At 42.8% G+C, this 26015-nt stretch overlaps 1 protein-coding gene and 1 long non-coding RNA gene across 2 annotated transcripts; one reads left to right on the forward strand and one right to left on the reverse strand.

The window, feature by feature from the left end:
* The first annotated feature begins 181 nt into the window (after window positions 1-181).
* Window positions 182-26015, forward strand: LOC139764822 (uncharacterized). The gene is made up of 5 exons (XR_011716476.1): window positions 182-424; window positions 2970-3140; window positions 24798-24897; window positions 25236-25344; window positions 25796-26015. It is a non-coding gene; the product is annotated as an uncharacterized lncRNA (long non-coding RNA).
* On the reverse strand, window positions 5019-11717 carry LOC139764742 (glutamate-gated chloride channel subunit beta-like). The gene is made up of 5 exons (XM_071691607.1): window positions 11388-11717; window positions 9525-11110; window positions 8707-8978; window positions 6338-6454; window positions 5019-5351 (listed from the first exon to the last, which is right to left on the reverse strand). The coding sequence occupies exons 2-5, from the start codon at window positions 10378-10380 to the stop codon at window positions 5019-5021; spliced, it is 1578 nt and encodes a 525-aa protein (XP_071547708.1). The 5' UTR covers window positions 10381-11110; window positions 11388-11717.

Consider the following 26015-nt stretch of genomic DNA (forward strand, 5'->3'; position numbering starts at 1 on the left):
TAGACGCGACAAGTCTCTGAACAATCGCATTTTCAGGGAAAGAAGAACATCGGATCTGGTAAAAGATAGAGATTCAATAGCGAAAATAAATTATTTAATTCTAATGGAATTATCGGAAGCTTTTCTCGAGATATTATTATTAAAGGGGTTTGTATCCCAATCGTTTTAGTTCATTAAATGACTGATCTTCACCAAGTCTGTCTCCTACGTGAAATGGTCATTTTGAGCGTTCATAATACTGTCATTAGTGAAGTGTTGGTGTTGATATTGTGATATAATGAAGATGAACATATTAACACTTGATTTACGTGACTTTTGTGCTGAGAAAATGTACTTTTGATAGAAGTTATGCTGGCACAAGGTGTTGCGACGTATCTTCTTGCCGCCATATTGAAATACAAGGAAGCATATAAGGCCATTTAAAGTAAGTTGAACAATTTATATAATAATAGTTTTTAAGATTCTTACACATGGGGCATAACATTGTATATAATGGTCCATCGTGGTTGAAAGATGTCGACTGGTTAAGTAGGGGTGAAAGAGGAAAATGACTTGTTGTTGGGAGTTATGAAAATACGTTGAACCTGAGGCCCATATGTAGTTGTTAGCGGGTATTGTCATTTAGCTATGGAATATATACTGAAGGCAAGTCTTTCACAGTCCTTAGGAAATTCTGAACGTCCGCAGGGAACTGAGGGTTTTGGTTGGGGGGAATGATAATACATGGTTTAAACGAAGCGTTCCAAAGACATGAAAAGCAATTTAAAGTTAATTATATAAGTCTAGCAAACGTCATTTACACAAACCAAAGCTTACATGTACACCAGCCTAACAACGTGAATTAAGAAGCCAAGCTGAGTTAAACAAAGCTGTTCTAACAAAGCCCAAGTCAACTTTACAAGCTTTACGAACGTATCTTAAAAGTAATGTAACAAGCCTAACCTAATCTAACCTGACAAGCCTAACCTAACTAGATAACCTTAATATAATGTAACCAAATATGCCAAACTGACATTCATGACCCAAGGTAACCTAATTAAATTGCGTATGTCTTAACCTAGCGTATGAAACGTAGCATAAGCCAATAAACGTAAGCTAAGAATTTCGATATCCGAGAGATTAATGATACACCAAAGAACTAATTTAACAGCTATGTTACAGTAAGAAATTAACCTGAATTCCCTGGGTCACGGACCTGCCCTACTGTCGGTTACATTAATTTAGGTTAGGTTGCAAACCTACCCCAACGCATGCCTTTTTAGAGCAAGGAATAAATTTTAATGGATATATATAACCAGAATAGCAGGCTATTTTATAAAGTTGTCAAAAGCTGATTTAAGACTAAAGATATGGGCGACTTGGCGACTCGCAAGGTGTGTGAAGAACGTCTAGCAAAAGATGATAGCAGGCAGAGTGAGCCACGTGCTCGTGTGACACCATTGAAAAGTAATGAATTACGCGGCTAATAATGTAATTCATATGAATTTATTCCGAACAATCATATATTTATTTCATACAGGCTAATCCGAACAATTATATATATATTTCATACAGGCTAAAGTTTTTAGCATTGGAATGTAATTCAAACGTGAGTAATTAGTGCGGTTATTGAGGTAATTTTCAACCACCCCTCCGCACCTCCAGGCTTGACGCAGTGAGGTCGTGAATGCACGATATGTCAAGGTCGTTTGACTCGTGGAGCACCTCCCTGTGTGCCTGCTATGTAGAACAGCTGTGACCTGCAGTGGATTGAGGAAAAGCAGTCATACAACAAATTTTGCGGCCACGCCCTGTGTAGTCAGTCGTTAAGGGGAGAACAAAGCAGAGCTGAACCAGCTTAGACGCCAGGTAACACCACTCAATCTCCCAACACCTGTCACTTTCCGTGGAATCCCCCTCAACCCCCCACTTTAACCAGCCTTAGGTCACACACACACACACACACACACAGGGGTAGACGGAGAAAATTATTGCGATGTCGGCAGATGTCCTCCTTACCCCACCCACTTTAACAGACCATCCCTAGCCTAAGGTCCTCCATCCCCAGAGGGGGATAGATTGTTACCTGATCAGTGGTCAAGGAGTCGGTTCTCACCACCTCACATCTCCCTGTATGTCAGGTCACTAAGGTATCTGCTTTGCCCCCCCCCCCAAAAAAAAAAAAAAAAAAAAAAAATAAATGTATAGATATATCGTCGTTACAATTTTGGACATGTAGCCAGTTTTAGATTAGGTCTGTTAGAATATGTTTTGGCATGGTTAATATTGGTTGCTGAAATATATTTCATTTCTAACGCAGATCAATACTGTTCTCCCTTCCTCCAAGTTTCCAAGTGGATGTTCAGAAACGGTAATTGTTGTCAAAAATCCTTCATAAATAGAAAGAGTCGCCTGTTCTGGGAATGAACGTTGATATAGTAATTTATATTTATGAATCAGTAAAGGAGATTTAACCCCTTTGACGAATTGTTAGATTAACTTTGAAAAAATACTTCCTTTTACAGGTTGTACATCAGTCAAAATAGGTTATGTAGCCACCCATTTGACAGCTGTTCTTAACTGGACCTAATCATAGTATTTCTTACAAATGGATTGAATCCATGAAAATGAAATTAAAAGATTCCACGAGTGGTTTCTGTAATAAAGATAATTGTTAATAACTTTTGATTGTCTGGGATTATAGATAATCTAATATTGTTCCAGGGTTTTGTGATGAATTCCAAAAATGTAATATCGCGAATAGCGATATTGCATCACGTTATAGTACTTTGAATAATGTTATGTCTTAGCCTAGTGAGATTACAGTTTCGAACATCCATGCGATAGAAATGAGTATCAGTATCGTTCCAAGGACATTAAAAGAAGTTAAAAAACAATATCGACCAAACTGAATCTTTAATTCGCTGGATGTCCGAAATGTTGATAATAACCGTAAACCATTAGTGATTGGTGGGTTTGGCCTCCCACAGGCGTAATGGAAGAGGAGGACAAAGACACGGGTCAATCATTGGACGAGTACCAGGAGGAATGTCAGCGTGATGGACAAGATGAGTTTAATGCAGACTTGACGGAGAAATTTACCCGTTGGCAATCCAACGGCGCCTACCTGGACTTACTTCACCAACTGTGTCAACAATGTTGTAAGTGATGTTTCATGGTGGATGCGTATCCACTCCACCTATCGTGTAATGTAAAGTATGGACACACAGTCGCTGGAAGATGTCTTGATTTAGTTCTACAGGAAGATTAACTTTTGAAAAATGGCTCCTTTTGGTGTAGTTATTTGTTTTATCTAGCTGTAGGTAAATATAATTCTTGGTGATGACAGAAGTATGTGGGAATATGATTGGGTGTTTTGTGTCCATATTCGACGTTACATACGATTTTGGGTTTTGCATATTAGGGAGAATATGAGGTCAAAGTGGGCAATACATAGTGGTGTTTGTTACCATCATAAAGCACAGGATTTCCTAGGGAGTAACTACAACCTTTTATAAGATAGACTTCATTGTATGAAGCACTGGTGTGAGAATTTGCTTTTGAAAATTTTGTAAAGAGAAGTGATAAACAATGGACATTGGTAAATGTAAGATGCGTGATGGTTAATCAATATACCAATAGAATGATGAGAATGAAAAGGACGTGGGAGCGAAAATTGACAGCGGGATGATTTTTGAGCATCGCATTTCAGGAAGTTAACGAGGCAGTTTCGAAACAATGGGTAATATGAGCGTTCGAGGTTACAGACAAGACGTAACCTTAGAATGTTGTATCTATAAGTCATAGACAGCACAAAAGTAGGAACAGAGAAATGGGCCAAGCGAGGGTTTTCCATCTGGGGCTCAGTCCTGTGTTCTTGACACTACCTCGCGAACGCGGGAAATGCAGAGTATGTATGGAAAAGAAATACATAAGCCATAGCAAGCCATCTCGTTTTGAGTATTTGTGTCTTGGCGTACAGAAGTATGGTGCGTAGAATGGTTTATTTAGCCTTAGAGACAGCGAAGGGCTGCTTGGTGTAGAACACTGTAGACAGTAATGGGCTACAGTGGTTCGTGTGGAATGTGAGAAGCCTTTCATAATTCTGTAAACAGTAAGGTAATTAGAGGACTGAAGCAGGCAGCAGGTGCATTGAGGAGGGTGGAGGGACCACTGGAATCCAGAGACATAAGTGTCGATATAATTAATCGAATTTTATTCGTTTTTGATAGGTTTCGTTAGCGAATGTGATGAATAAGTGAATTTATGAATTTGTTTGATAGATATATATGGGTAGAAATAGTCTGTTTTCTAATTATTATTGATATTATTTGTAATCATTATCATAGATGGGATGTTTATATTTAAGTATTTATTATAATTGATCGCCTTTTCCCGCGTGAGCGACGTAGCGCCGGGAAACAGACGAAGAAAAACCCTTCCACACATATATACGTACACTCCAATACATATAAACATATACATATATATACAGTGTAATATTTCCTACAGTTGTTGTATTATTAGTGGGTTTTGTGTGTGTGTTTTAGCCATTAGTTTATGAATCCATTTTTTTTTTCTTTTGTTGCCCTATGTTGTGACCTTTTACCTGAGCGTGGTCGTAGGTCATGCCATCGTCCCTAGGGGTAGTACCGTAGTTGCACTCAGCGTAGCCGTCGTGGACCTGCCTCTCGAAGGCAGGGAGGCAGTCCCACAACGGCCCATCCTCGAGTGGCTGCCCTCCACAAACCAAGTAGGGGAAGCTGCGTGAAATGTTTTATCCCGTGGCACACGTCAATTGTCCGTAGTCTCCCGCGTGAGTGAGATAGCGGCAGAAGCAGACGGAAGGAAGGCTGTTATAGTAAATGCCTTGATTTCTGTAGTGGACGCCACAGCATCTAAGTTCAAAACAGGTGTCACTCATATCTGGTCCGACCTGTTTCTCCTAATACGAGCCGTTTTTCCAAATAGGACCCATTTTTTTCGTAGTATGAATTGTTCAGTAGAGAGGTGCGAGGGGGCAGGAGGCCCTGGGCCTTCTACTGCCGCAGGAGGGTCGTCCAGTAGACAGCTGCGAAGACCAGGACGGCCAAAGGGACGACCAGGAGACGGAAGAGACGCAGGAGGCCCTCGGCCGTCAGTCGCGTGTGGGAGGGGGACTTGATGTGCTTGGGTCCGACGCGTGTGACGGCCTCCGATTCGAGGTGCTCGACCATGACGTGGACGACGATGATGGCGAAGAGCAGGATGGTGCAGAAGAAGAACCACACGTCGATCATCTTGACGTAGGCCGTCTTGGGCAGGGAGGAGGACGTCTGGTTGAAGAACGTGTACAGCACCAGCAGCGTGGTGAGGCTCACCACCAGGCGCACCTGTTTGGAAGGAGATGGTTTAGATTGTGGGTAGGTACGTGCGACGGCCAGGTTAGCAGGGGGTAGAAACGTGCCTAGTCAAGGCCAAGTGGGATAGGGATGAGTTCCTTGAGTGTTTGTTAGTCCGAAAGATGGAGGAGGAAAGGAGGTATAGTGTGCTGTCGCTTCTCTGTGTGAGGAGAGGAATATGTGGTGTCCAAACGGTTCATCCTCGTGTGCTTAGTCTCCACATAGAAATTTGTGGAGGAAGCTGCCAGACACATGCTTCGGGGCCAGACGGTGTAGGCTCGTTGTCCAGCGGGAGTTTATTGTTGTATTTAACAACGGGTTTAAGACGTAGTCTTATTTTTAAACCCCAATATGGTGGTTATGCAGCACGGGATGGGTTATTTATGCGACATAGGATGGGTCATTTACGCGCCTTAGGGTAGGTCATGTACACGACTTGGGGGTGGGCTATTTACGCGACTTGTTTACTTTCGGCAGTGCGCAGGAAGAGGCGGAGTTGCTCAGGAATTCCTCCTCCTCCTCCTTCCGTAAATGTCGACTTCTGATCAGAATCTATGAGGCAATCCAGTTGTTTTGTAATGCCTGTGTTGAAGCTTTGAGTTATGGTGCCGTGTGCGTCCGAGTGTCCGTGCATTGTGGTCAAAATTATGGTTCGAGTGGGAAGATATATTGGTATTCACGTTTTCTATATGGATGGTTAAGCAAAATACATAATTTATTACCGTTGTGTGTTCTTAAGTGGATTACTGTACTTGTATTGGACGGGATGATTTGTTATATTACAAGGAAAGAAGAACATGGATTAATGTGTATTTAAACTTACGTACGTAGATTAGAAAATGGTTAGGTGGTTATAATAACCATTCGAAATATTTTGGACATCTTCCAATATTGTCTCTATAGCCCCTTAAGGAAAGCGCGCGCGCGCGCGCGTTTGTGTGTGTGTGTGTAGTTCAACTTGCATGATGGATACGAACCTGCAAAAGCTGGATTTTAACGTATAGCGTGGCGTATCCTATGGTGAGCAGCATGGTGGACGGCATGAACACAGACAGCACTATGAAGGTGTAGCGACGGGTCAAGGTGTAGCCAACCTGAAGGTAGTACAAGGTCATAGGTTAAGTGGTTGGCTGGCTGAGCAACCAGGGTGTGACTGAAATGAAACTTACGTCTATGGAATTTAAGTTATATAAGTAGTAAGGTCTGTTGTGCATATAGAACGTGTATGGAATTAAAGTTATGTTAGTTTCGTGTATGGCATATATAGAAGTTATTTAAGTAGTGACTCAGGTACTAGCGATGGATATAGTGTACATATGATGTATAATTTTATCCCTGGGGATATGGGATTAAGAATACTTCCCACGTATTCCCTGCGTGTCGTAGAAGGCGACTAAAAGGGGAGGGAGCGGGGGGCTGGAAATCCTCCCCTCTCGTTTTTTTTTTTTAATTTTCCAAAAGAAGGAACAGAGGGGGCCGGGTGAGGATATTCCAAAAAAGGCCCAGTCCTCTGTTCTTAACGCTACCTCGCTAATGCGGGAAATGGCTAATAGTTTAAAAGAAAAAGAAAAGATGTATAATTTATATAAGGTATATGGTGATTGACGTATAGTCGATAGAGGTCACATTGTTTATGCAAATAGCTGAAGAGAAAGATTAAGGTATGTTGATTGAACATTGGAAAAAGTCTTCTCTTGGTACATGGTTGAATGGAACGGCTTAATATTTACCCAAATATTATAGTTCGTTCTGAAGTTAGGTTTTTTCAAGCTTTGTGTAATTATTGATTAGATAGCGTTTTGTGCTGAGAAGGAGCTTAGTTGCGAGTCATTTCTGGCATATGATATATCGCAGCCTGGAACGAGTTGATGTAGACAATTTGCAAACATTACCGGGAGAAATGAGAGTCTTTCAAAATGTATAGATCACGGTTACGTAATTGGGGTGTAGACAGATTGTCGCGTGACTTGTTTTGGGGGGCCTGAGAGAATGATTCAGGGGCGATTATATCCTGACGGGGAAGTATTTGATGCATTAATATTAGTATGGGCTAGATGTAACGTTCTTTGGGAGTCCCACTGTGGAAGCAGCAGAGCGAAACGTCTCATTTAGTCAGTAAGTTTCAGAAAGAAGTGTAAGTTGTTTCGCTTCAGCGTTTGAACTTAAGTGGTTGGATATAGGACGTATTGATGTCCGTAGTCAGTATGGCCGGGTATCAAAGATATTAATGTTAAATCTCCTCTTATTTTGGACATTATTTAATGAGACAAGTTTTGTTTTGTATAAAACGCTCTCTTATTTTCGTTCAAAATGAGAATAAAGAATTGGTTCCTTTTATTTTTTTGGCAATACTGTTTTGCATTCATAGTTTCGATCTCTGAATGTTTTTGAAATGCACTTATATCTGCAGTCGCAGTGAACCTCCCCCAAAAAAGTTTTAGAGTTGAACAGTACTTATATTATTACATGAGTGACGTCATTATGTGTGTACCTAAGGGAATTAGTTATTGAAATTTCACACCGTTAGTTTGAGTGAATATCGCTCGTTTTCTATTATGTGGCGACCCGCGACTATATTATTTGTCCAGTTGGTGAATTTGTAGTTGAAACTCTTGTTTGATATACTAGTGGGTATTTTTGGATAATGATGTTTGTAGAATTATACTATTCAGGATCTAAGTAAGACGTAATATTTGGCCCAGGGCGTCTGTAACGTTTAGAATGAAACGTTTTGACCTGTACTGTCAAATGTACATTAAGGAAATGGATTACGTGTTGTTTGCTTGAGTAATGCACGATGTTTGGGGTAGCTCAGTGATCATGTGTGACCCCTTAAGCACGACAGTCCCTGGGCCTTGAGCACGACGGTACGACAGTTGAGCACGACGGTACGACGCTTGATTACGACGGTATACGTGGGTCCGTTTTTATCAAGTTATCCCTTAGGGTAATGATGAATAGCTGGGTTGAATGTGGGCCGACGGCCGCAAGCCGAACTTGTACGCTTGACCTTGGCGCCCCCCCGTGACCACTTCACGGGCAGCCCCAGCTAAGCGAACGCATACCACATTCATAATGATGAATGTATACATATACGTTGTACAAACTCGCCGTTTCCCGCGTAAGCGAGGGATCGTCAGGAACAGATGACGAAAGCCTTTTAGGGAAAATTCCTCGCTTAGGTCCTTGCTCTGTTCCTGATTTTGGAATGTAATACAGGAAGGGAGGATTCCCAGCCACCCGCTCCCCAACCTCTTCGTGTCGCCTTGCACGACACGCACGGAATACGTGGGCGGTATTCTATCTCTCCTATCCCCATGTTATATATATATATAAAGAGACGAACCTCCAGAAGACTCTCTCTGTTGGTGTTGCTTCTGTCTTGGGCGTAGAAGTCTCCTATAAGATACATGGGCAGGTTTCTGTCCTGGCCGTACTCAGCTGTGGACCTGTTGTCTGTGAAGCGGACCAGTTGCTTGCTCAGGGAGGAGAGCTGGAGCAGGACGCTGCACCGCTGCATGTCGAAGGGGTAGTAGAAGACGTCGAAGCTGCAGACGAAGCTGCCGCTGTAATGTTGTATTTGCGTGATCCTCGCCGCTCCACCTTTGTACATTTTGTCTGGGGGTTAGAAACTCGTGGTTAATTGTCATCTCTCGCTAGCATTATTTGTCTGACACGATGATATTTGACAGTGATGTTCGAGCCAAGATGTCAGCACACATTACCCAGTCTTCTGTCACCATTTGCCTGTCCTTGGCTACGTATCTGTTGATTCTTTCGTCATTATTCTGTGATTTTGTTTTCACGTGTTCGTCATTTCCCGCGTTAGCGAGGTAGCAGCAGGAACAGATGGAGAGAGGCGGCATTTGCCCACGTGCGTTCTCAAGCTGTGCAGCGGAACCACAGCCCCGTGTTCACAGACCTTTGTGTGGTTTATCCCTGCCGATTGACATGTCCTGGTTCAGTCCCTTGAGAGCACGTCGCCCCACGTATACCACATCGTTTCGGCTCTCTTTATCCCATGCACGCCTTTTTTACCATCCTGCATAATCGGAGTCCCGCTCTCTCCTCACACACACACACACACACACACACACACACACACACCATCATTCCATCCCCAGTAAGCCTTGTGGTTTAGGAAACAATGTAGTCCCGACTTACCCATGTTGACTGCATTGAAGTCTACGGGAAGCGGTTCGCCGACCCTCTGGACGAAGATGTCATCCTTCAGGAGTTTGAGCTCTCCGTCCTTGACGTTGGTGAAATCCAGCTGGGGCCTCCAGATGTTCGTCCTCTCCTCCGCCGACAGCTTGTTGGAGTGTATGTCCGATCGGAGATTGAGGTACTTGAGGCGCGAATCGACCCAGCTCATGGTCACGATGAACTCGAGGTCGATTGCCCTCTGGACGTCTTCGATCTTGAGGAAACGCAGGAATCTGAAGGTGGTGTCGGGCTGGAGGGCGAGTGATGGTTGCTCTGTGTTCTTAGGGGGCTTGAAGCTCCGGTACCCAGCCGGGATCTTGAGGATGGAGCAATGGTCTTCGTCGGTCTCGTCTGCGCAGTCGTCCTTGGCGTCGCATCGAGCCGCTACTTCGATGCATTGGCCGTCGTCACACATGTACTGCCCGTCCTTACAGATGGAGAGGCTCAGTTCGAGTTGGCTGCCCACTGGATGGTCACAGAGCGGCGCTGCCAGAGACCATTTGTGTCTCCCGATGGGGTAAAGATTACTGGACGCGAGCGTCAGACGCGCCAGGGTCGAGTTCGCGACCGTGTCGCTCATGATCCATTGTTCGTCCTTCTCGCTGTATGTTATCATGTGGCCGTGGAAACCGTGGAAGTAGGGCTTGTGGGAGGAGTAGCCGAGCATCTCGAACATGGTCTTGGTCTTCATCTCGTGGCAGGTGCCTCGGATGTAGAGCGGCGTCTCCTGGCGCTCCTGGCAGGCGGCGCACGCGGCGATCTTCTCGTAGCACTTGAAGTCGGCCCACACGCCCTCCCCACCCACCGTCAACATGCAGTTCTCCGACGTGGTGTTGTCGGGTTGACCCGACGCGAAGGGGATGTTCGTGAGGATGCGGCCGTCCGTGATCCTTCTCCAGGTGCCTTCTTCCTCCTCGTCCGTGGCGCCGATCCACACATTCCTCAAACCGCCGCAGATGCTCTGACTGACCGTAGTGTCGTTGAGGCGTTGGTTCCCTTGGCGAGTCAAGGGGGCGAAGAGATCCGAGCCGATCAGTTGGCAGATTTTTCTGGATTCTGTGAAAATCCGCTTCTCTGGGAAGATGAGGAAGTTCTCTCGTGTGGCGCAAAGACTCGCCAGAGGTCTCGTGCTTTTGCCGCACGTTGATGAGTTCGACCTCGTTGACGTCGCTGGAGAAGACGTCCCCGACCATGTTCCTCCTGCAGGTAGCGAGGTCGAGGATGTCCCTGGCGGAGAGGCCGCGGCTCCACATGTTGATCTGGGCGACGTATCCCCTTCATGATCTGCTGACTGTCCATCTTCCTGGAGAGGCCGTCTTGCTCCTGGCCGACGACGAAGGTACCGTTGAGCGGGAGGCGGCGGTCGTCCACCTGGATGGGCCCGCTGGCCAGGGCTTGGCCGTCCACGTACACCGTGTACGTGTCCCCGGACAGCACGTGGCAGTAGTGGCGCCACTGACGGAGCACCGTCTCCACCTCCAGACTCTCAATGGGCGGCTGAGGCTTGTTGTTGTACCTGAAGAAGTGCGCCCCGTCGATGATGTCTGCCGGAACAACGTTGAAACAGTGACACTGGTCGTCATGATATGATCAAAAACACCAGAACTGCTTTACCTTGGTATCTAAATCAGTGGTGCATGAAACAGGGGAAATAGCTATCTGAATTCGGATATGGGAAGTTTCGTGAGGGGATGAATTAGCTTCTGTATGCAGATGATGCAGTATCGGGTACCTAGAATGGAAAGATGAGCTGGAGCGAATGCCATTTTGGAGTTGAACTAACCTAGATAAGGGCAAAGAGAAGAAGCCAAGGGGTCTTACACATCATGAGGGCGTTGGAGAAGGTCTCTGCCGTGGCGTACGAGAAGAGGACCTGGAGTGTGGTCAGGGCTGTGAGGTAGACTCTGGAGCAGATGGTGAACTGGGTCAGGCTGGTGGCCACCTGCTGGTTGCTCATGTTGAACCTGATGTACACGTCGTCCCTCGGTGACTCCCAGATGTCGGGCTGTAGTGAGAACACCTGCACCTCCTCACCTGCAGGTGTAGAACACCTGTGGTTAGACCTGCTGTTACACTTCCTTCCTCACCTGTAGAACACCTGTGGTTAGTGCTGCTGCTACACCTGCATCTCCTTCCTCACCTGCAGGTGTATAAAAGCTGTGGTTAGACCTGCTGTTACACCTACACCTCCTTCCTTACCTGCAGGTGTAGAACACCTGTGGTTAGACCTGCTACACCTCCATCCTCACCTGTAGGTGTAGGACACGTGTGGTTAATACTGCTGGTCCTACTCCTCCTCCCTCATGCCGGAGTGTACAGAATTGATTGAGCCAGTAGTAGACGTCACGGAGAATTAGTGTAGGTCACGTTCACACGGGAAAGCACTTGTGATCACGTTATTCATAACGGTGTTCAAAATAGGACATGGTAGCGTTTCCATCATCATACTGCCGCATACATGCCCGATAGGACAGCATGTTATTCGTATTGATGAAGGCGTGATTTTGCAAAGCGTATGTAAAAATACCATTTATATTACTTGGTGCAAGCAATTGTAGTGGCCAGTTCCTTACAGAAGTTGTAATATCTCTCGGAAATGACTGAAAATAACACGGGTTTCAGTAACTAACAGGCCATTTCTAACTTAAGCTTTGGTTGATTAGGTTAGGTTCGTCAAGGGGGGCCAGGTTATGATGTAGGGGTCTTCCTGGGTGGATGAGGTGGGTCGGGGGGTGAGGTAAGGGCTCAGCGCCCATTAGGCAGGGTGTTTACATGAGCCATTGTTCACTGGGGTCTTTCATAAAAAAGCATAAGTTCCAAATATATTTTTTCATTGCTGTGTTGACTCCTCCCCGCCGACGTAATATCAGTGATCTGTGCCTCACTCACGTGAATTATGGTGATCGAGAACGCTGTTGCAGGGTGCTGAGTGTAGAATTATGTTCAGTTTGTGTGATCCACGGTGTTGTTATAGGCTGCGTAGTGGGTTGTGTGTGTCTCTGTCTGTTGATGAAAGTCAAGGTAGGTTTGTGTTTTCCGTGGAAGGCAGTGGGACAAGTGACACAATATACACATTAGTCAAGGAGCATAGTATTATGACCCTTGAGCACGACGATACAAGGCTTACGGAACGTGGACGGTACGACCCGTCGGCACGACTTTACGACGTGTGGGGGTGTGAACGCGATCTTTCATGTTCAGGTGTTAGGTGGTCATACAGCCCCGCTCAAAGGACGTACGTTGGTCAAGGTAGTATGGTGGTCATCATTGTTATCAAGTGTATAAAACAGAGGTATTGGTTTCTTGGCTTTATGCTTGATTAATTGTTGTGGCAGACATTCCCCACGAGTCTGTCCTATATAAATCCTATTATATTGTGTGCAAGGTGCTCTGCACTACACATATATAATCAGTGAATGTCGTGTCACACGCCACATTCCTATGAAACGGACAGGATTTTATTAGGAAGGGTAGAATTGGTGGTATAAAAAGTTAGTGGCGTGGCAAGTGGAGGATATGATAAGAAGTCAAACAAAACATTAGTAGATTTCGAAAATCAAGGCTAAGATTTAGTTAGCTCTTGCATTGGATTATAAGTGGACGGAGAATATATATATATATATATATATATATATATATATATATATATATATATATATATATATATCAAATGCATCCCCATCCAGTGAAGCCATGTCACCATACTTTGTCTTACGTAAGGCTTTCACCACCTCTTCTCTTTTCACCTAACCAGTTTCCGTAAATCTCTGTCCCAGATGTAAATGGCATACATCTGTCAGTCATCAAAGATATTATTGAGCAGTCCCTCAAAATACCTACGCCATCTCCTGGTCAGTTCATCACTAAGAACTGTATAATCCTCACCTCTCATTACCCATATTCTCATGGGCTGCATGCCACGCACCTCGCTCGCACGTGGTAGCTGTGATCCCCAGAAAATGTGCCATTCTCCCCTCCCCAGTGCCCTATGTAGTCTCACCCTTGTACACCCAGACCTTCTGTGTTTAGGCGTCGTGTTCAGGGTGGGCGGCCGGCCGGGTTAACCCCAGACGGGAAAATAAAAAAAAAAAAAAAAAAAAAAAAAGAGCGCGTTGGGGAGTCGCTGAATGTTTTTGCGGTGGCTGTCATGTTTCATGCAGTGGACCCGGCTGCTGTATTACCTTGTGGCGAGTGCTACTAAATCTTCCATAGCTGAATAGTGAAGCGATTCCACTTTTCTCGGAAGTGGATGTTTTGTGGGCGCTGGATTTACTGACGAATCTAGTCCAGCAGGAGGCACACGTAATGAGTTAACCCATTGAGTGTGGTATAGTTTTTCTCCCCTTGCGTCCTGAGTCGAAATTTCTGTTGGGTAACGAGGGAAATGGTTGGCCATCAAGCGTTGCCTGGTGGACAGGACTCGGCTGTGTGTCTTTGCAGACACGCCAATGTTAAGTTAAGTACTTTTGGTGCATACTCGTACAGAATTCATCTCGCTGTATATCATGGAATGGCTTTCATACAGTATGAGGTGACTGATGATTATGTTTTCATTTGGGAGTGGCGGCTGTGAAAGAATAATTGACGCCACGTTTGCGTCAGCACATTGTTTGGCAATGGCTATTCTTCGTGTGCGTGTGGTTGATGAATGCGTCAGTGACAACTTCGTGACCTGGACGATTGCCCCGAGGTGCTCTCGTTGTCATTATCTCTCTCTCTCTCTCTCGTGGGCTTGAAAGCACATGGAATGCATTGCCCTCAATCATTAGAGAAGTGTCACTTTTTTTATGTTTATTTAAAAGTCCAGAAGAAGCGGTGAAGGTACAGCGAAGGAAAGAGTCATGGTTAAAGTATTTGGTCGAATGTTGTTTGACTTGAAAGAATTTTTTATAATCTCTGTCATAGGAAAGTCATCCTTGTGACCTTTAAGAAGGGCGCAACTGATTTGTTTCGTGCCTCCGTCCTTGGTGTAAGGTTCCTAACCTTGAGGCATTCACGGGCTCGCTCAGGGTAGAGCGTATAGGTTCGAATCCTGGTTGCGGAAGTCGGTGCACAGTCAACCCAGCTGTTCATCCACAATTAGGGGGGTTTAGTTTTATAAAATGGATACCTTGCTGGGGCGATGGTGTATATACACTAAAGTGTAGTAGATGTTGAGTGACGTGGCCTTGATTTAGGGCCCCCCCCCCAGTTACCCGCGTCGTCTACGCTATCTAGTAAAGAATGAATCCTTAAGGTGACATAGAAGGTATTTCTCTTTTCTATCAAATTAATTAAATTATAAATCCCAGATGAACTTGCGTACTGCGTCGGGGCAATTCTAGTGGACAGAGGTACGCCTTGGGGTTGTACACTCAGCGTAGCGTGTATGAGTTGGTGCCTGGGGTTGGGAGAAGCCTCGTCTGCCAACGGGTGAAGGTGGAACCGAGAGGGTAGAGAGGCCCTTTGGTGGTGGTGGTACTGGCATTGGCGTGGAGGATTATGAATGTGTTTCACCCCTTGGAAGGGCATTGGACAGGTTTATGAGGTCCGGTGATTGAGAGAGAGAGAGAGAGAGAGAGAGAGAGAGAGAGAGAGAGAGAGAGAGAGAGAGAGAGAGAGAGAGGCGAATGAAGTGTGACATGCTTGGAAAAATGTATCGGTGACTGGATGGTGTGAAATGCTTGTTATTGTTTCTTTATTGTGGATGTAACATGACGTTGTATGGCCTTAATAAAGCCCTACCCCCCTGTCCGTACCCCCATGGCCTTTTTTTGGGGGGGATTTAGGCCTTTTCTAAGGGCCAAAACAACGAGTGGACTTCACTCAGCGTCAGTGTTAGTTGAGCCTGACGCATTTAGGTGCCTGGGCGGGGTCGGATTTTTTGTTGTGGTTCGAATCGTGGCCACGGTAGACGGTTCCACAGTCCTCCCCATCTGTTCATCTTTCCCTTTGATTTTAAGGTGAAGAAACCTGGGAATAATCCTCTAGTCCTTACATGTTCTCCGTCGAGGGCGTAACCTGGAATGGTCAGTGGTGTTGTGCCAGAAATGTACGAGACGCTTGCATTATGCAGTCCATAGAAGTGATACAATATTTAGGCATGGAGGAACGTCATTTTTCAGGCATGGGATGTGCTCGAGGCTTTATGGCCGTTGAAATCTTGTGATACACTATTCATTTGGTGACGAATGCGTTGCTCTGCAGTTGAATTGCAAATGTTATTCTCCATTCGTCTTGAGGGGTAAAGTTAAGAATGACATTAGAGGGAATGATTGATGTGGAGTTTGGTATCATGATTGTAGGGTGCGGACACTTCAGTTCGTTACACCCGCACTTGTAATCCACTTTCCTTGAAATTCCCTCCCCCCTTTACACCACCACACCCATGTTGTTATTCAAGGTACTGTGTAGTGTGTGTGTGGACCGTATGAGCGGGGATAGAATGTGCTGGAGAACAGAGGAAGAAAAGTATAACATACTGTGTTCTTATTGTCTCACGGATGTCGCCATTAATTACAGTGGACGTGCCAATTGTCAATGGAGCTCAAAGCTCAGGGGCGTCAAAATAACGGGTGGCATTAAACTCGAAGCCTTTGTTTATCTCGTTTAATTTCCTATGCAGTCATCATTGTTTCAGTGTCGGGAGTTCTTGGTGTGCCATCCACTCCGCACGCGAGACCTTGTCGCCTCCTAAAGGACGGGACGAGTCACAGATGCGAGCAGAGGGTTTTGGAAGACCTGGAGGTTGTTAGGGCCTCGCTCTCCTCCAGTGTTTACAGGCAAGACACTGTGTTTCCCGGGCGGTGTGAGTCAAGCCATGTGGCCCTTCGAAGTGATGGCGATGGTCATAGGTGGTTTCAGGTCAGCATATGAAGTCCTGTATTCAGTAAGATGGTCAGTCTTGATAATTCATGAATGCGTCATGCGGCAGTCGCTTGTTTATCGAAAGAAGGGATTAGTGATGTTGGAATATGTCATTTTTTTTAATTCCAGGAATGGGAAATATATGGGGGCTCCATCTCTTTCTAATTTCTAGCAGTACCTTGAGCCTCATATGATGGGGTTCCCCATCGGTTATCTGCTTTTCATTGTAAGCTCATAGGTTCGAATCTTGGGCGTAGGAGTCTGTCCGCATTCTTCCCACATGTTCATCCTCCCTCTACGGGCTGGTTGGTATATAAGGTGTGCAAGTAAGGTTGGGTAATGCAAGCAATGTACACCTCCGGTGGCTATATGTAGCATGCTGTTGAACCGATGTACACGAGAGCTTGTTGGGAACATCATGTCCAAAGAAGCGTAAGTACTTCGTTACACGTGAGGTTGGCAAGAACGTAGTATCATTTAAGCATAAGTACATGCATGCGTACCTTTAGGTTGGAAGAGGGAAGAGATAATGTGCTTGCGTGACGCCAGAGTGCAATTTAGTACAAGAAACAGGTAGTTCTTACATCCGTAAGTTGTAATGGACGTAATGGCTGTGCGAATACGCATATGAACCGTGTGTGGACGGAGTTATTTGGTAAAGTCATCACACACACACACACACACACACACACAAGCGCGCGCGGGTCCACTGTGGGTAGGGCTCGCACGGGTTCGAATCCTGGTCGCGGCACCTGGCCAGCATGCAACGCAGGTGTTCATCTTACACTCTTAGTGTCAGTACGTTGTAGACATCAGCTGGCCCCGAGGAAGCACTACCCCATTGACTTAAAGGAGTGTTAAAGTGAGTGTCGTGAACGATGTTAAGACCCTGCATATCATGAATGCTGGTGTATTTGCTGTTTCTACCAACCTAATACCTTGCTATTTTCAGTTTATGAACGGCCTTCTTATCTCATATTTTGTCTTAAAGTGGCTTACCATCTCGCAAAGTGCTTCTGATTTTTGTTCCCTCTTGTGTAAAATACACTTGAGATATTTATTGGCTCGGTAGTCTTCGAAGACAGATATAAATATTTGGTGAGATACTGTTGGCAAATGCAATCATGATGGTAGCGACTCATGACACGTTCGTATTTTCAATACTACGCTTTGAATAATGCAGTGTCGATAATGTTTTATCGAATTCGTTAAAGAGCAGGTGTCGCGCGCGTGCGTGCGCATTCCGTGTTTAACGGAAAGCGGTTTTTGTGGGTGATTGGCGGACGTAATTGGTCTCGTAATGTCAAGGGTTTGACTCCACTCATTGTATTTCATGGTTTGGGTGTGTTTGACAAGCGACAAACGCTTGGTTGAAGAAGTTTGCTGTAGTGTTAATTGCGCTAAAGCGTTTAATTGTACATGGGATATGAGAAGGCTTGGTTTGCTGTTGTAATTAACTATGATTGTAAATTAGTCTCTTTAATTAGCCAGTGACCTTAGGGGTCAGAGGGGGCTGTGGTGAACTGTCTGTGATTGAAGGCAGTAACCACAGGGGTCAAATAGACATGTAATTAAGTGGGTGTGATAACGTCAATGAGCGTAGAGGTCATGTAGGAATGTAATTAACTACCCATCATTATTTTAGTGAGTAATTAGTATGAAAGAGTCGTGGTGGTGGTAGCCATGAGGTTTGGAAAGGTTCTTGCTGGACAAGACAGCCAACGCTACACTTAGTTGGTGGGCAATGAAGACTGGTTTGGAGTGGGATTTCTTTGAGGGGCCTGTAGCTTCCTTCGAGTGATAGAGGCCTGGGCAAAACATCAGTTTTCATACACTGTTGTAACCTCGAGGAAAGGGGGGGGGGGTGAATCCGGTAGCACCACAATAAACAAAATTGCCTTTTCCACCATGTGTACCGGAAGGCGACAGATGGGGTCGCGTGAGGGCATTAACTCTGTATAAGATATTAAACATAGTATATGACTGTAAGGGAGCTCCATATATGTATGTGTGTGTGTGGGAATATTGACAATATGTGTGGAAGGGATCAGATATTGTTTGGGGGGAAAAAATGAACGCATATAAAGGGGAGTTTGTGGAGGTGAAGTGTGAATTGTTTACGCTTCGGTTAGTCGTATTTACGAATATTTTTCTTATTTTATGAATGACTAGTATTTATAATGCTGTTTTTTGGATAGGATATCATGGTAAAATTTCTGGCACTATAGGTTTGACTGATAGATTATAAAAAGAAAAAAATGCCAAAAATTTCTTGTTTGAGCTGGCCCTTTGTCTTCAATGCAATCCTTTTTAAATTTCTGCTTTATTTGTTCTCGTTTTTGAAGAATGGGTTTATAACCTGGTTTAGAAAACGTGATTCGAAATAATCACCCTGGTTGTGTGGCCCTCCGTGTTTCTCACCGTCACTCTATTCCAGGAATGGCTTTAGCTGGGACTCGAGACACAGACGCAGACACAGAAAACACATAGCACACGTCGATGCTGTATCTATGTACACAGATGGTCTAGTATGGCTGGGTGGGTGGCTGGGTGGCTGGTGTTGGGTTGCAGACACGTGTGTGAAAGCCTTGTGGGTGACATGGCGGTTTCGTCCATGTTACGGGAGGGGGGAACTCAGGTGCCGTGATACGACTGGAACGAACCATTGGTGAGGGCCGGAGGTGTGGCTAGGAGCAGGAGTTGCAAGGTGAGTCGGGCAGCAGCTGGAGCAGGACTCGCTGTGGGCGCCGTGGCCAACATGGTGCGAGGCGTGGCGCGTCTGTGGCTCTACTGACACAGGGTTTTCCTCCCTCTTGTTGCTCGACCTCCCGCCCTTCCTCTCTCTCTCTCTCTCTCTCTCTCTCTCTCTCTCTCTCTCTCTCTCTCTCTCTCTCTCTCTCTCTCTCTCTCTCTCTCTCTCTCTCTCTCTCTCTCGCTCGCTCGCTTGCTTGCCTACTTGCTTGTTTCTCCTGGTATCTCATGAATGGTGGTGCTTATTTTTTTTTTTTTTTTCGGGGGGGTCATTCACGTGCCAAACAGGTGGAGGTGAACGGGTCATGTTACGAGGGGTTCCTGTTGAACAGAGTTGGGAAAAAAACGGGAGGTGAACGGGTCATGGTACGAGTCCTCCTGTTGACCACATGTGGGTTAAAAACAGGAGGTGAACGGGTCAAGGTATGAGTTCTACTGTTGACTACAGGTGGGCTAAAAACGGGAGTTGAACGGGTCATGGTATGAGTCTTCCTGTTGACCAGAGGTGGGCTAAAAACGGAAGGTGAACGGGCCATGGTATAAGTCCTCCTGTTGAGCACAGGTGGGCTAAAAAACGGGAGGTGAACAACGGGTCTTGGTATGAGTCTTCCTGTTGACCACAGGTGGGCTGAAAACGGGAGGTGAACGGGTCAGTGAATGACTATTGAATGGGTCAGTGAATCAGTATTGTGGGTTCCTGTTGATCACAGGTGGTCAAGAACGGGTCAGTGGTAAGACTTTTCACCTGTATGAACGGGTCAGTGGCAAAAGGTTTTCACTTGTATGAACGGGTTAGTGCTGAGATTGTTGAGGTGTTTGCTCATGCATGGCAGGGGAATTAACGGTATGTGATGGGTTCAGTAGATAAAAATTGATGGCAATATGATGTAAAAAAAAAACTGGTCGTTCTTCACTTGTGGAGTGTGGGAAGAGGAGTATGGCATGACCCAGGGAGATCCATTGTGCATGATATAAGGACGCTTGTTAATGCAAGAGGCTTTGTTTTGTACACTGGAGGCAGAGTGCACTCTCACGGTAAATGAACGTGGGGGCGATAGATTAACATTGATCATTGGTAGATTAACATTCGCAGTTGGTGGGATTGTCTCGTGGGTCGGGGTCTTGTGGTTGTCGAAGCTTTCAAGAGATAGGTAGGAAGGGAGAGAGAGAGAACAAGAGAGAGAGAGAGGTGCCTACGTGTTTATAAGCATACATATGACCTAATTAGAAGCACTTGTGTGGTTGTTCATGTCATTTATGAGAGTGTTATTTATGAGTTCAGAGGCAGTCATCCCAGCTGTTCATCTAATTTTCGTCTTTGGAATGGCACTTGAGTCGATATGTTTCGAGAATTCTCTTGATGTGTAGTGTGCAATAAAAATGGTTCATAAAGTTTGCAATCGCATTGAGACTTTATGAACTGTTGTGTCTTGTAGATAAAATAGTATGAATTGTATTCCTTTTGTGATTTTAATGTAATGAATTCCATTCTGTCTGACCCCTCTCACTTGGCACAGCAGAAGACACTGCACCTCTCACTGTATCATGAAATACATTCAACAAACCTTCAAAATACTTATTCCATGTGCTCCTCATTACGTCACTATCTGTTTTCAGTTTCCCTTATGCCTTGACCGATGTCCCCATGTGTTGTGTTGTATCTTACGCACTTTATTTATGTCCTTCCCAAAAATATTTGTAATGATCCTGATGCCCTGTGGCTCCCCAACTGTCATTTAGCTTCTTTTTCAAGTCTTGCCTCTTTCTCTTAACCTGCTAGTGCTTTCTTTTATACACCTACCAGTCATTTGCACTCCTTCCTTACAAGTATCGTCTAAAGAGCGCTCTCTCTCTCTTTCTTGTTTCTCTTTCACTTCCTCATGACTTAACTGACTGCCCCTTCCTTGTAATGTGGCCATCCCCCCATTGCTTTTCATGCCATATGCATCTCTTGCACAAATCATGAATGGTTCCCGTAAATACATCTCATTTTTCTCACGGTCGCTCCCTCCCCCTTAAGTCATATGGTTTGACGTTTTGCCCATCTTCACTGAATTTATCCTGGTCCATTGTGACGCAAGTCTGTTTTTTGCAAGTTTAATTACTATGACCACTCCTTTTCTTTCACCCGAATTTTGTATATTTATTATTGTTGTACACGTGTTTAAGTAGTCACTTTTGACTGTACAAGATTATGATGAGACTTATTAGCTTCTCCACTGAGGGTATAAAATATTTGTTTCGTACGTAGTAGCATTTCCCGGGTCAGCGAGGTAGCGTCTAGAAGAGAGGACTGATGCTTAGAAGGATTTTTGTTTAATTTTTGTACCATGTTTGTTCTTTCTTGTGTTAAAGAAACTGAAAATAAAAGGGAGGGTAGGATTTGGAGCCCCTTGATGTTTGACCTTTTAGTCGTCTTCTACAAGACGCAGGTAATACATGGGTAGTATTGTTTCTCCCCTATGTCTGTATATATATATATATATATATATATATATATATATATATATATATATATATATATATATATATATATATATATATATAAAGTGTGACCGTTGAATGAGTATGACCTGAAAAAATCGTTTTCTGTGAAGTGTTTCTCATTTTCTTTGATTGCGTCACAGGTTGAGGGTGGGAGGCGAAGTTTCCGAGTCCTGGGAGCGTGGACCAAGATGGAGGACGGTAATTGTTGTGACGTCGACATGAAAATGTGTTTTTCGGCTATTGACTACACAAATTTTAGGTAAGAAATAGCGGTATAATGAGTGTAAGGCGTTATTGAGTGAAATTTTTTCGTTATTTAAGAGGTTATGGTTGTATTAGTGCGTAGGGCAGAGGGTAAAGTTGATGGGGTGTTTGGGTATGGATGAAGGGAGCTCGTGTATTTTTTCAGTTTGTTAACGGGAGGATATGGTTCTCTGTATGTATTTAATTTATTTGTTGTTTTTGTTAAATGTTGTTAAATAAGGTATGGACCAGAAGGGTGATGGTGGCGTTGTGTGTATTTGTTGAGAGGGCGAGTCGGTGTGTTGTGGGGGTCGGTCTACGTTTTGCCTGATCTTTAGCGTGTTGCGAAGTTGGAGTCGAGTTATTTCTAAGGTGAATTTCTCAAGGTTGAATATCCGTCATAGGAATGTGGAGATGCTTAGTTATAATTTTGTTATATTTTTTTGATAGAGTTTGTAGCATGTGTACCTATTTATTATGGTGAAGGTGAAAGGATGTGCTTCCTTGGTATATTATAGTAATCTGTAATATTTCTATTTGTCATTTATCTCGAATGGAAAGGGTTTTTGTGTGGCATGTTGAATTCAATTTTAATTGTAAGGTAGACCTTGAATGTTCATGTATTACATTGGCTCTTTATACTGTAATGAATAGCTTGAAATATCTACTAGGAAAGTAGTGTGTGTAAAATATATTATTGACCAGAAATGTTTGTGTAATTAATAATATTTTGACGGGTAAATGTATTTGAAGTGTACCACGGTATCGTATTGCTGTAAAAGTTGCGTAAGAAGTATTAACTGTAATTTATTGTGAATAGTATAAGGTTATTATATGGTAGTGATGGGGGTGTACATCTTGGGAAATGGGATTTTGAGTGTGAAGATAGTGAAAAATGTAATTGAAGTGGATATATATAAACCTGGCTTGAGGGAAGAGCCTAGTTGAAGAATGAATAATGGATGTAAGGTAATTAAAGTGTATATATAGGAAATCCAAGTGTATGTATTAAAACATTATTATTTGAGGAATGTTCTTGAAATCTTAGTTGAAATCTATTAGGGTGAAAGTTGCTTTGTTGATGACATTTGTATAATGCTTATATTACTGAGTTGATGGTGTCATTAGAGTATTTAAGTTTTGATAGATATTTCGAGTGTTAGGGAGGTATGGTGATATATTGGTTTTGAAAGTAATGTAATGTATAAATGTCCAAATGCTATATTAATTTTATAGTAGGTGTATTACATTTGTAATATCAAGTTTACTGAGTGACTGAATGGAGAATATCAAAAATGTATGAAGTGCTGGAAGTGGATCTTTAAGGAGATAGTGTGGAGCTTAAGATTTTTTTCTCAACGACGAGTAGATGTGGAGTAAGAGATCGGTGTTTTCCAGAGTTAGTGTGGCGTGTGTTTAGAATGTATTAACAGATGGAGAAGGTGTATGGAAGTGTGTTAATTGTTGTGAAAGATATGAGTGGTGGTGATACTAAAGATGGTTGTAGGTAAAAATTTGGTTTGTAATAGGTAAGATGAATGAAGGTGAGGCATTAAAACTTTAGGTAAGTTAACATTAAAGTCGAAAAGTGCGGACTGGACAGAAGTGAGATAAACGTGTATGTATTAGTCGTATAAAATCATTGGAGTGTGCTAAGAGTTCAGATATGATTGAGTGTAGTAGGAATTGTTTTTTGTTGTCATTTTGATACATTTATGTTTTTATTGATATTAGTGAGTGAAAGGTGTGACTTGTATATTGGAGGAGGATATAGATTAACTGAGGGAGGTAGGTAGGCATTACGGAGGTTATGTAAAAATGTGTTTTTTTGCTGTTGTTGAATGTTATGTTAATGACTTTGAAAGTAGTTAAATGTATTTGGTAATGTTAATGGAATGAAGGGGTGTGAATGGTGTAATAGTGGTCTGTGTGATAAGTAAAATTTACTAATTTTCAACATTTAAAAGTAATATTGTCTGTGAATTATTTTGTATGGATGTGGTATGGTATGTTTAAAGAATGTGTGTGTGTTAATTACAATGAGTGCATTGAAATGGTGTTATTAGAGAAAGTTATGTGTAGCATTGGTAATGTTAAGTGTAAAATAGTTATGGTTATATTAAATGGCGAAGATGCTTGTGGCATCAGAATTGTTGGAGGTGGGGAGATTAGAAAGGGTAGTGAGTGGTGGGATGAAGAAGTGAGATTATTATTATCTTGATTTCTTAAGTTGATTTCATGTATTGAATAATGAAATGGCATTGTTGTAGGAATCAGTTGCAATTATTAATTATCATTTGATGAAGTGAATGTGAGATTGATAAAATGGTATTGATGAATAATATGATAGGTCAGGTCAGTTGGATGGTAAGATGGCAGTGATATTAATTGTTCTCAGATGGGATGTAATTATAATAAGTTCTTCATTATCCCTATGATTGAAAGTATAGTAATTCTAAAAGTATATAATCATTTGAGAAATGACCACATGGGTGAGGGTATTATGAAGTTTGCTGTAAGAAGAAGTATTAGTTTGGTGTTGGATTTCATGTTGAGGAGATTTGGAATTTGGTAAGGTTTGTTGATATATTTTTATTTGTAGGGAGTTCATGATGTTTGTTGTAAATTTTTTTGTGGGTGGTTTGTTAAGTTGGATGATGGCTGAATTGTTTGTAATGATATATATGGCATTGATCTTTAATGTCGTGGAGTAAGTGGTAATATACTCGTCAAGTTGGAGGTAACGGCTACACATAAAGATTATAAGATAGGTCAAATTGATAACGAGAAGCTACCCATATTAATTGTTCTTACGAAATTAGCCGAAATGTAATTATAATAAGTTTGTGGTAATTACCCTATGATTGAAAGTATTGTAGTACTAAAAGTATATAAACATTTCAGAAATGAGCATCTGCATGAGGGGCATTATGAAGTTTGTTGCTGAAAGAAGAAGTATTAGTTTGGTGTTGGATTTGATGTTGTTCAGAAGACTTGAAAATTGGTAAGTAAGGGTTGTTGATATTTTTGTATTTGTTGGGAGTTTATGGTGTTTGGCAAGTTTGCGAGGTATTTGCTAGATATAAAGATTAGCAAGATTCAGAGATGTTAATTTATTGAATAATGAAATTGATTTGTTGTATGAGTCATTTTTAATGTTTCTTACTTGTTTGATGAATTGAATGTGAGAACAATGAAATGTTAAAATTCAAATAATCATAATATGATTGGAGAATAAGATGGTACTCATTAATTGTTGTAATGAAATTAGCTAGCTCCAATATAATTGATTACTTCATGATTGAAAGTATAGTGGTACTAAAAGGTATATAATCATTTCAGAAATGAGGACATGGCTGAGAGGCATTACAATGAAGTTTGCCGCCGAAAGAAGACGACGAAGTATTTGCTCGGTGTTGGATTTCACATTGCTTATAAGAGTTTAAATTTGGTAAGGGTTGTTGATATGTTTTTAGTTGTAGGGAGTTTATGATGTTTGGTATATTTTTGTGGGTGCTTTGTTACATTAGATGATGGCCGAATTGTTTGTAATGATATATTTGGTATCGAGTTTTAACGTCGTCGATTAAGTGGCAATATACTCGTTTAGTTTGAAGTAATGGCCGTACCGAAAGATTATTAGCAAGATTTAAAAATGAATTATTTTCATGTATTGAATAATGAAATGGTATTGTTGTATGAAATGATTCCTTCTTGTTTGAGGAATTGAACATGAGAAGAATGAAATGTTAAAATTTAATAATTGGATAGGTCAATTGGATAATAAGTTGCTACTCATATTAATATTTTTAAGGAAGTCAGGTCAAATGTAATTATGATAATTGTATTAATTACCCCATGATTGAAAGTATGGTAATAGTAAAAGTATATAATCATTTCAGAAACGAGCACATGGCAGAGGGTCATTATGAAGTTTTGTGCTGAAACAAGAAGTATATTAGTTTGGTGTTGGATTTGATGTTGTTCAGAAGATTTGAAACTTGGTAAGGGTTGTTGATATATTGTTAGGGAGTTTAAGATGTGTGTTTTATATTTTTTGTGTGGGTGCTTTGTTACATTAGATGATGTGTGAATTGTTTTTGATAAAATATTTTGTACTGA

Source organism: Panulirus ornatus, chromosome 51 (genome assembly GCF_036320965.1).
Source record: "Panulirus ornatus isolate Po-2019 chromosome 51, ASM3632096v1, whole genome shotgun sequence".
In the NCBI taxonomy this organism is placed as follows: Eukaryota; Metazoa; Arthropoda; class Malacostraca; order Decapoda; family Palinuridae; genus Panulirus; species Panulirus ornatus.

Bases quoted from the DNA above. Each gene is read 5' to 3' on its own strand.
- LOC139764742 (XM_071691607.1), bottom strand. From the start codon at position 10,380: ATGTTGACGGTGGGTGGGGAGGGCGTGTGGGCCGACTTCAAGTGCTAC. The intron at 6,455-8,706 runs GTTCGTCTCTTT...TACTACCTTCAG, and splicing joins ACAGAGAGAGTCTTCTGGAG to GTTGGCTACACCTTGACCCG. The intron at 5,352-6,337 runs GTTCGTATCCAT...CCTTCCAAACAG, and splicing joins TTAAAATCCAGCTTTTGCAG to GTGCGCCTGGTGGTGAGCCT.